This window comes from Abrus precatorius, unplaced genomic scaffold, assembly GCF_003935025.1.
Source record: "Abrus precatorius isolate BTA unplaced genomic scaffold, Abrus_2018 Scaffold11, whole genome shotgun sequence".
NCBI lineage: Eukaryota > Viridiplantae > Streptophyta > Magnoliopsida > Fabales > Fabaceae > Abrus > Abrus precatorius.
In genome coordinates this window covers 24015001-24025421 of record NW_020874303.1, presented here as the reverse complement: position 1 = coordinate 24025421, position 10421 = coordinate 24015001, and the positions used below count along the sequence as shown (strand labels likewise).

The following is a 10421-nucleotide window of genomic DNA, read 5'->3' as shown; positions in this document are numbered from 1 at the left end:
AAGCTAACGATAATTGTTGTCAACCTTGTCACTGAAACATCTCAGAAATTTTACTTGTTAATTAATTTTAATAGCAAAACCAATTTACCCTGTATTCTACCAAGTATCACCAGCCGTATAAATCCTAGAAGCTCTAAAAAGCTCGCATATATTTTGATATCATTGTATCTAACAAGAAAAATGTTTGATGGACACTTTCTAGTATGAACCTTAGAAATATATAACAAGATGAAGAGAGAAAAATAATAAATATAATAAACAATATAATATGACAAAGGAGAAATAAAACAAAGATAAAATGTATTAAATAGACGTTGACATTATTAAGGTGTTTTTAAATTAAAATTAATCAATCATAATTATGTACATAATACTTTTACTTTTTTTTCTATCATTTTTTAATTTTTTATTATATATATATATATATATTTCACTACATATATATAATTAGTGAATGCATGAAAAACATTTTCATATGTATCACTTGTTCTCTCAGCTTGGATGCCATGCCACCGAACACAACCTAGACGAATTGAAAATATGACAATATTGTAGCATTGCATAGTCTACTAACCCTAATCATACATATACATATACATAGACTCATAGCATCATGACAGACCAACCAATGAATGAAGCCAAAACATTGTTTATCATGAACCTAACTCCATCAAATAAAACCCGCCCCCCCTTCCATGTTATATGTTTATTAATTGGGTATTTGCTCGCACGTCCACAATAAACTACACCGTTGCCAATCTGTCACCATGGCGGCTCATATTAAACACCAACCCCAACCCCAACCCCAACCCCTTCTTCTCTCTCACTCTCACTCTTACCTTTCTTCCCTCATCACCACCACTCCTCCGCCCAATCCCCACTTCATTTTCCGGTGAAGCCCACTCACCTAGCTAATCACTATTTCTAGCACAACACATACCAAATTATATTATAATATATTGACCACCCAGATTTAATTTCACTCCAACTCATCATGTATAACCGGAGATTCAACAGCCAACCATTATATGTGGCTGACCCAGATGAGCTCGAGCCCACCTCAGAAACTGGGCCTACTTCTCCCTCTTCCGGTGAAGACACTAAAACTGAAGCACCATCGCCAAAGAAAAGGTTTTTAATTTTCTTTTCTTTTCTTTTTCTTTTTTTATGTTTTATTTTTATGTGAATTGGGAAGTTAATCGTTTGAGAGTTTCATGTTCATGATACTATACGTAGGAGGGAGATGAAGAAGAGGGTGGTAACAATACCGATCGGTGACGTGGATGGATCTAAGAACAAAGGAGAGACATATCCACCGTCTGACTCATGGGCCTGGAGGAAGTACGGTCAGAAGCCCATCAAAGGCTCCCCTTATCCAAGGTATATACTATTATATTTACCTTAATTACTTTAATTAACCATTATTTTTTAGCTTAGGTTTAAGGGATCAAGATGGGAAGTTAATAGGAAAGAAGAATAATGGTAAATATCTTTTGGAATAAGAACCAAATTTAGAAATTAATTATATAGAAGGTGTTTGCTTGAATTTGAAATGCACGGCGGAATGATGGGCCGGTGCCGGCGTAGAAAAACTGGTTGAAGGCGGCTGTGCTAAAATGCGCATGTGGATTGCGGTGGTAGTTAGGAACGTAGGTTGTTGTGATAGCACACGCGGGCACTGAACCGCGTTGGCTTCACGCCACAATTATTAGATAATATAAAAATCTGGAGCCGGAAGCCGTCATTATCTAAGTATGATATTTTTTTTTAGCCTTTCAGTTTCTCCCGTTTTAGAAATTTCATTTATATAATTGTGTTTAATGAGCTTCACACAGATAAACTAGTTTATCTGTTGTTCTTATGAATTATATATACTGTGACTAGAATAAGAGCATATGAGATTGTGCATGTATATATGTTTTTCATGCAACATTGCGTTTCCAACACAGACAACTGTATATGTTACTGTGTCAACTCCACTATCAATCAATTTAGGATTGGATAACTTGGCAACTAAATTAAAATCAGTTTTGAATTAACCGATGTTAAATTTTTGTATTTTTGTCACTTTAATTGTGTAGATATTTAACATTGAAAATAATCCAAGTGTTAAATCATTAAAAATAAATAAACATAGAGTAGATGACAGCTTATAATAAAGAAAGGGGGTATTTGAGTTTCTAATTATTATTATTTTGGAATTGCATAATGATTAACGGGAGAGGGATTGAGAAACACGCGCCTAAAGAAATGGCAAAATCTACAAAAGTGCCATTTCCCCTAGTTTTGGAGTATCATCCCAATCCACATCACCTTTTGTCCCTTAACATTTTCCATTACCAAATTTTATTTTTATATATTATAATTTTTAATTAATTAGTTGATAAAATAATTAATTAAAATGAACCTTGGAAATGCAGGGGATATTACCGATGCAGCAGTTCGAAGGGGTGTCCCGCAAGGAAGCAAGTTGAGAGAAGCCGCGTGGACCCCACAAAGCTCATTGTAACCTACGCTTACGAACACAACCATTCACTTCCACATCCAAAATCCCATTCCTCCGCCGCTTCCGCTGCCCCACGCGACGGCGCTGTTGCCTCCCCCGCCGAATCCGCCGCCAGGCTTCCGCCGGAGGATCTCACGGTGTTCGTTACCCATTCCGACCTCGAACTCGCCGGCGACTCTGCGGTTCTGCTTAGCCACCACCACCACGCCGAGTTCGGATGGTTCGATGACGTGACCTCCACTGGCGTCCTTGAAAGCCCGATCTGCGGGGAGGTGGAGGACATGGCGATGACGATGAGGGAGGAGGACGAGTCGCTCTTCGCCGATCTCGGCGAGTTGCCGGAGTGTTCGGCGGTTTTCCGGCGAAAGAATATTCCGAGAGACAGCGCGATTCGGTGCGGCGGCATCACAGGATAACGTTGCTGGACCTTTTTCATTTGTCCAGCGTTGCATAGTGATATTGTATTCACGGCCTGAAAATCGTGCGCTGTTAAAATATTTGAAAGTAAAGAGATAATTTAAAAATAAATTAATTTACAATTCATGAATTTCGTTTTCTTGCTTTGTACATTTGAATAAACGATTAATTATACAAGGTTATCGCTTTTGCAGATTTGATCCATCTTTTTTCATTTTTCTCTTTTACAAATTTGAATGATTGAATCCATCACTTGAACCGAGTTATGAAAATCCACCATCATTTTTCTAAGATTCTCTGCAGAACAAATAAGGATCTTATCCATTTCTTACAAGTCTCAATACTTGCTGTGGCCGGATAGTTTGCTTCACTGGTGATTCCATGTTTTATTATGAATTCAAATACATCATCTATGGTGCCACCACCCTCACAACCTTTTCTACCACAATCCACTAATTCTGGCTCTGAGAGGGACACTAATTTACCTGTTCTGATTTCGTTAATACCTTCTGTTGCTGCCGCAGATGAAAATGCCCGGCTGCTACCTGATTTTACACGCAAATTCATCACAAACATAGCCCAAATTGTCATTATATCATTATATTCCGCGGAACGTTTGGAGTGAATGGAAGTTAAACCTTTTATTTTATACCATGCATTTCCAAGGAATCTACTAAAGATCGTTTGAAAATCCAACTCGTGTAGTATGCTAGGCTTAGTATTTGCTCCATTGCTGGTCTAGGGAACACTTTTAACTTTTCCTTTCATGGTTCATAATGAGTACAACGGTTCGCTGTCACTATCCTCTAAATAGGAAAAAAATTTGTATAGTTTAGGGACATGTCAGTTCCAACCAATTATATATATGAACTTTATAATAAAAAAGTAATATGCAGTGCGATGTGAGTAATAAGACCATATAATCTTAAACTACCCAACAATTTCTCCTAAACAAGATAATATGTTTGTATTTTTAAAGCTTGAATGTTTAAAACAAAAAAAGAATTTAATAGATGGGAAAAAATTATGATCATCCAACATGTTTCATAAAATATATTTATTATATCATCATTGTCAAATTTGCATACAATAGAGAGTCACGATAGTTAAACATTAAATAAACAAATACTTAACAAGTGATAAGTACACGAATTTAAATTAATAAAAAAAAAACTATTCTTATTGTCTATTCTTTCAAGCTATACAAATCAAGTATTTTATCTTCACCTCAAGTTATTTACAAAAAAAATTAGTTTATTTCTTTCTTAGAATTTATTCAAATTGTTTTGTAAGCTAGATTTTACAGTAAAAAAGAGTTTATTTTGATGTTTAAATCGAATGAGAATTTAAATAAAGGATTATATTTTTCATATAATTTGTTTACGATACTTTTTTATCACCTTTTTATTCTTTTTTATTCTATTCTTCGCTTGCTTTCCTCTATTCTCTTAATATTTCATTGTTTATTATACAAATTTAGTTTATAAACGCCTCTAAAGTTCGATATATAAATACATTTTTCTTATTTTTTGCTACAATTCAAAACACGAAATAATCACCTGGGGAAACCAAGTAAAAACTATTTAAACATACAAATAATTTCTTTTGCCAATATATTGATTTCGGAAACATGTGAATTTAAATCTTTATATTAAGTCATCTTCAAAGTGGCCAACTCCGTCCGTGGTCAATGGCCAAGTACATACGGTATATAAACACAAGGGCTTCGAAATTTAATTTCTAAAACACAGTCAAGCTGTTACTAGCGGCACCAGAATTGAAGCATGGCAAATATCAAATCCTGCAAATAAACTTTGACCTATATGAACTTTGGTGTAGGTCTATTTGTTTCAAACACGTTTTTAGAATGACTGTTATACGAAACATAAATCCTGCGTATAGATGATGGTTTTAAAGAGTAAACGTAGTCCAAAACAATATGCAAGACTAACCTTATTCTACAAGATGATATCATGATTCACATGTAGGCATATACAAAGATAAAACAGGCTATAAAAACCAAACGCCATTGATGAATCATCTAATTTGAGCAGCATCCAATTTTCTTCAAAACTGAAGAATCCTCTCTTACGTTTATTGTCTGTCCTTTAGATGGGACAGCAGAAGAACTGCCATTGTCGCCAGCCTCAACTGCTCTCTTGCTCACTATGCGGTATATCTGACTAAGAACCTCAGTAAATGCATTTTCAACATTGGTTGCTTCTAAGGCAGAAGTCTCCATGAAGTAAAGAGACTCCCTCTCTGCAAAAGATTTTCCATCTTCTGTTGGGACAGCAACAAGGTGCCGAAGATCTGACTTATTTCCAATAAGCATGACCACAATGTTGGGGTCTGTGTGATCTCTCAACTCTTTCAACCACCTTGCAGCATTCTCAAATGTAGCACGGCGTGTGACATCATATACAAGTAAGGCACCAACAGCTCCGCGATAGTAAGCACTAGTAATGGCACGGTACCTAATACAGAATACAATTCAAGTGAGTGGATGTAATATCTAGCACAGCAATAAAGAAATTCTCCTCCCATTAATAAAGGTATCACTAAATGCTTTAGTGCTACTTTGCCAGAAATTTGCACACCAACTGCGTTTCTTCCTTAGAAAAATTCTGACAAACTCTTAATCACCAGCATTAGAGAATAGAATCTGATTTTAAGAATTAGAACAACCTCGGCAGAACATATTTTGGTTGAAACAATGTTTTCTTTGTACAATATCATTAAGTAGATTTGACAGAATATCATCAGATCCATATAGAAAGTTAGTGAAGAAAACTGATTTAAGAGGAGCACGGATTCATACTAAGCAAAACCTCTTCTTTGATTAATAAGAATCAATTCACCATACACACACACACACACACACACATATATATAGGTTGACAAATTAGTTAAGCTCTTCTCAAATGAGAACTTCTCCATGAAGCTGAATAAAATAAGCTAAAAAGTACTTTGAAATAAAGGCCATAACCACTTCCATAGAGCCCAAATAAGCTCGTACAAATGCTCCCACTATCACTGTCTATAATAAAAGTTAAGCACTAACTAGGTATTAAACATAAGTTCACCAGGGGGAACATATATTTGTAAGGATAACATTTAGAAGATACAGAGGTACACTCAGTGCCAACCAGACTGTTGTCCAAATAAGGGAATATGAAATAAATATGAGATATATTCCTTGCACACATTCAGGTTCTAGATGGTTGCATGTACATGTTTGCTAGAAACAATAAATTATGAGAAAAAAACAAAATGCAAGGTAAGCCATAACATGAATTGCAACTTCATGTTATCTTATTTTATTAAATAACTTGCCTTCAAACAAATATTAAATTAGAAGGTCCTTAAGGCTCAGCCTCAGCTATGCTAAGGATAATGCCTCATAGGAGTGACACTGTACATTGTACAACTTGTTACACACTGTGACACTGAAAACAATATTGTGAAAACCATGCTAAAACAGCTAGCGAACTTGCTTGAGATATTAAAATCATTATAAAGCTGAAAACACTTATATGTGGTTGAAAAAATACTTGTGTACTCTAATCACCAAAATTATAACCTGAGCAGAACATATTTTGATTCAGTGTTTTTGAGACCAGACTGGTCATTAAACCAAAAGAATAGTGGTACTAATTTATGATTCATTGGTCTAACTGTACTCATAACAGTGATTATATATATAGATACCTTCCTATTAATTACTGTGAGCCAATGCAACTAGATTGAGTAGCTCCATACCTAGCTTTATCTTACATATATCTAGGAAGTGCATTACATAGATAAATATTATAGTAGGCAAGTAATCAGCAGAATCCTCAACATGAGCACCATTAGATATTAACTATTAAGCATAAGTTCATCAGGGGTTACATGAATGCATAGTAAGGATAAGGTTTGCAAGAAGTTGATGCATATTCAGAACTACATGAATTAAATATTTAAATTCTGTTCATTTGATACATGCACAAAACAATGGCATGCAGGTTCAGGTTCTTGGTGATAGCATGTAGATATGAGCATGTCATGTCTAAAAACACAAAAATTATAAGAAAATTGAAAGCCATAATATGAATTGTAATTTCATGTTATCCTGCACAATTATATAATTTTCTATGCTGTTAGGGATCAATCTTCCATATGATATGAAAATAAAAGCTCCTTAAGGCCTAGTCTCAACCATGCAGATAATAATACCTCATAAAAGTTCCAGTTTGCAACTTCTTACAAACTACTAATTTATTATCAAGAGAAAGTATCACTTTTGCAATTGTTGCTTAATCAATTCAGGAAATTTAAATATTAAACTCATTTTTAAGCTCAGAACACTTATATAGAGTAAAAAATATGCAGAAAGAAAGCACTTTCTAATTTACAGATAAATCAATCAATGGGGATCACCAGTTATGAAATATGAAAACCCCCCTTGCTTGAGGTGTAAGAGTATTGGACATTTGGACGTGTCAAGCATTTTTATATGGTTCAAACACTTGAGCTGACACCTCTATATAGATGAACACTTCAAGATCACTAATATATTAATTAAAACAATATTTATATTTTTTACCAAATATTCAGCTTCATATGTAATACAAAATATTAAGAAATAATCTCTGAAATGCTTTTTGTGAGACTCATTATGATTAGAAAGAGAAACAAATAAGAATATACAAATTAGTTATCATTTTAGATCTTTTGTTATGGTGCATACATACAACCATCCATCCACACACACACACATACACATTATAGTAGTGCCCTGGCATCCTATATCATTTACATTAGCTGGTACTGTTGTGTCTGGTATCCATGCTTCACAGATCACCTGATCTAGGGCATAAAGTGGGTTAGATAAGCTGAATGGAAAGGTTCAGTTAGTAAGGGAGTTTTACTAGTTTAAGTTAATGAGAATCAGTTGAGAAATTGACAATAACAGATCAGGTAGTTGAGAATATGACAGATTTGAGGGGGATTGAATATAGAGGGGGAATAGAGAGTTGTGAGGCAGATTGGGAATAATCAGGAAAAGGGAGGGTGAGTCCACGTCTCTCAAATACCTAGGGATAGAGACAGAGAAAGATAGAAAGGGGTTCCTTGTATCATTCATTTCACTGCTTCAGTATCCAGCTACTTATTAGAACTGTTTTGGTAATTAAAATGAATATCCTTTGTTTTGGTAATTAAAATGAATATCCTTTGTTCATCTTCATTTTGATCCAGACTTATCAAAATAATTATTTCATCTGTGGATTTTATGCAAATGGAATTAAGGATGATAAACCTGAGAATAAAGCTAACGTTCCTTGGTGGAAATTTCCATCAGAAAGGGCATGCATAGCTGGTAGGTTCAATTTAGCATGAATAATTGTCAACTGCTTTGCAATAACCACGAATACTAGATAGTATTTTTGGCATTAGAGTACTGGCATACTGTTTACAAAATCAACCAAGAAAAAGTAGAATTATATAAGATTTATCTCGTCACCCAGAAGGCCCTAGTAATGGCGGCATATTTTTATAAATAAGCACGTTTAAACTGTCAGTCTGAGTTTTCCTTCACAAACTGTCAAGGATGGTTATAGTAGTAGAATTTGCATGACATGATAACAGATGAAAAAGTGTAAATATTGTGATGTAGGGAGGATCCTATGTCCTTAAGAACCCATCAGTATCATCACTTTTCTAGCAACAATATGAAATGATACACACGCACACAGACACCCTAATATTTCCTTGAATCCTTAAATCATTAACTTGACTTATCTTCAGCCTTTCACTAGCTCCTAAAGTTGGCATGAAACCAATGGAAGATGAAGTTTCAAACTAATATCAGGAGGGTTACTTGAAAAAAAATTGATGCTACAATGACCTTCTGAATGTGTTGACACGAGCGACCAATGAATTATGGTGTGTATGTAGTTATCTCATTTTTTAATAAGGAAAAAAAAACACTTATCTCTAATACGAGAGCAACAAAACATTAAGCCTTAGACATAACATCATAAATCATAATAAGGCAATATAGACGTGTAATCGGAGAACAAGACAAGAGAGGGCAATAGCATAGAGTTGGTATTCGATAGTCCAATCCAATTCACTAGAATTTCACACATCACTTAAAACAATAAGCAAAAAAAAAAGAAAGAAAAACAGAAGCAACAATAATAGTTGAGAGTAGCAAAAGCAATAAAAAAGTGAAAAGAAATAGACCTTTCCTGGCCAGCGGTGTCCCAAATCTGAGCCTTGATGACCTTGGAGTCGATGTTCAAACTCTTGGTAGCGAACTCAACCCCAATAGTAGACTTGGACTCCAAATTGAACTCGTTTCTGGTGAATCGAGAGAGCAAGTTGGACTTGCCCACACCAGAATCACCAATCAGAACCAATTTGAACAGGTAATCGTACTCATCATCAGCTCGGTAACCAGCCATATCTCACCAACTCACTCTCCAATTATCTATCTTTAAACTATTCCACGTTAGCGTTGTGCTATGTTACACACACACACACACAGAGAGAGAGAGAGAGAGAGAGAGAGGGAGAGAGGAGGGAATTTCGGGTTTGATAAATTGGAAATTATATTTTCAGTTATAAAAGAAAAAGAAGGGATAGGTTGCGAAATTAAATGGCTTGGATTGTGGGGATCGTGTGCAGCTCTGAGAATCAAACTCAAACAAACCCTTCTCTTCCCTCGTTTTACTTTTACGCGCTTTTTCCTTCGCACCACCTCCGCGATGCACGCTATCATAATATATAATAAAATATTATTATTATTTGGTCATTTCCGTTTCTTCTGCATCTCGTTCCTAACTCCTAATACATCTCAAAAGTAACGTACGTACGGACCCTCCATTTTTTTTTCATAAATTAATAATCATCACATTTCTACCCCTTTTAAACTTCAATTTATGGACTATTTATCCATTTTTTTATTTTTTTTATAAGCATATACTAAGTATTACAAGAGTATGAGACCGGCATGGAGATTCAAATATAATAATTAAAAAAATTAAAACTCGTTCATGATAATTTTTTTAAAAATTAAAAAATTTAAATACCAATGTCAAAAATTGCTGTGGGCAATTTTTAAAATTTTTTATATTTTTATATGAAAAAATTATTTAAATATAAGAAAAGGGTAAGCAATATAATATTTTTTTAATACACTCATCAAATATTTTTATTAGTAATGATTAATTATAAATCTAAAAACTTATTTGAATATTATTTCTAATATATTTATAATTTTAGTAAATTTTAATTAATACTAAAAAATATATTGGAAAAAATGTTTTTGTAATAATGTAAGAGTTTATAAAGTTTTGAATAATTGTATATTTAGTCACTTTTTGGTAAATTGATTGCAATACTTCCTCGCATGCTAGTAAATTTCATGAGTTGGGTTGCGGATTCTAACGTTTTTTAATTTTTATGTTCATCCTTTATTTTCTTGAATTTTCTTAACCTTAGTTTTTAA

The 10421-nt window shown here is 34.2% G+C and overlaps 2 protein-coding genes across 3 annotated transcripts; one reads left to right on the top strand and one right to left on the bottom strand.

Annotated features, from left to right (window-relative positions):
* Nucleotides 1-729: 729 nt before the first annotated feature.
* Nucleotides 730-3124, top strand: LOC113856655 (probable WRKY transcription factor 69). Its single transcript, XM_027488597.1, has 3 exons — nt 730-1131; nt 1237-1380; nt 2421-3124. The coding sequence occupies exons 1-3, from the start codon at nt 995-997 to the stop codon at nt 2920-2922; spliced, it is 783 nt and encodes a 260-aa protein (XP_027344398.1). The 5' UTR covers nt 730-994; the 3' UTR covers nt 2923-3124.
* Nucleotides 3125-4613: 1489 nt separating this feature from the next.
* Nucleotides 4614-9781, bottom strand: LOC113856656 (ras-related protein Rab11D). 2 transcript variants are annotated; one of them, XM_027488599.1, is made up of 3 exons: nt 9484-9642; nt 9155-9447; nt 4614-5400 (listed from the first exon to the last, which is right to left on the bottom strand). In XM_027488599.1, the coding sequence occupies exons 2-3, from the start codon at nt 9373-9375 to the stop codon at nt 4965-4967; spliced, it is 657 nt and encodes a 218-aa protein (XP_027344400.1). In that variant the 5' UTR covers nt 9376-9447; nt 9484-9642; the 3' UTR covers nt 4614-4964. The 2 variants fall into 2 exon arrangements, with proteins under 2 accessions (XP_027344400.1, XP_027344399.1); XM_027488598.1 differs by having other exon boundaries at nt 9155-9781.
* Between the last annotated feature and the right edge of the window lie 640 nt (nt 9782-10421).

Excerpts from the sequence above, each read along its gene's own strand:
- LOC113856656 (XM_027488598.1), bottom strand. The coding sequence starts at position 9,375 with ATGGCTGGTTACCGAGCTGATGATGAGTACGATTACCTGTTCAAATTG. Across the intron at positions 5,401-9,154 it reads GACACCGCTGGCCAGGAAAG|GTACCGTGCCATTACTAGTG; the intron begins GTCTATTTCTTT and ends ATTCTGTATTAG.
- LOC113856655 (XM_027488597.1), top strand. The coding sequence starts at position 995 with ATGTATAACCGGAGATTCAACAGCCAACCATTATATGTGGCTGACCCA. Across the intron at positions 1,132-1,236 it reads GCACCATCGCCAAAGAAAAG|GAGGGAGATGAAGAAGAGGG; the intron begins GTTTTTAATTTT and ends TACTATACGTAG. Across the intron at positions 1,381-2,420 it reads AAAGGCTCCCCTTATCCAAG|GGGATATTACCGATGCAGCA; the intron begins GTATATACTATT and ends TTGGAAATGCAG.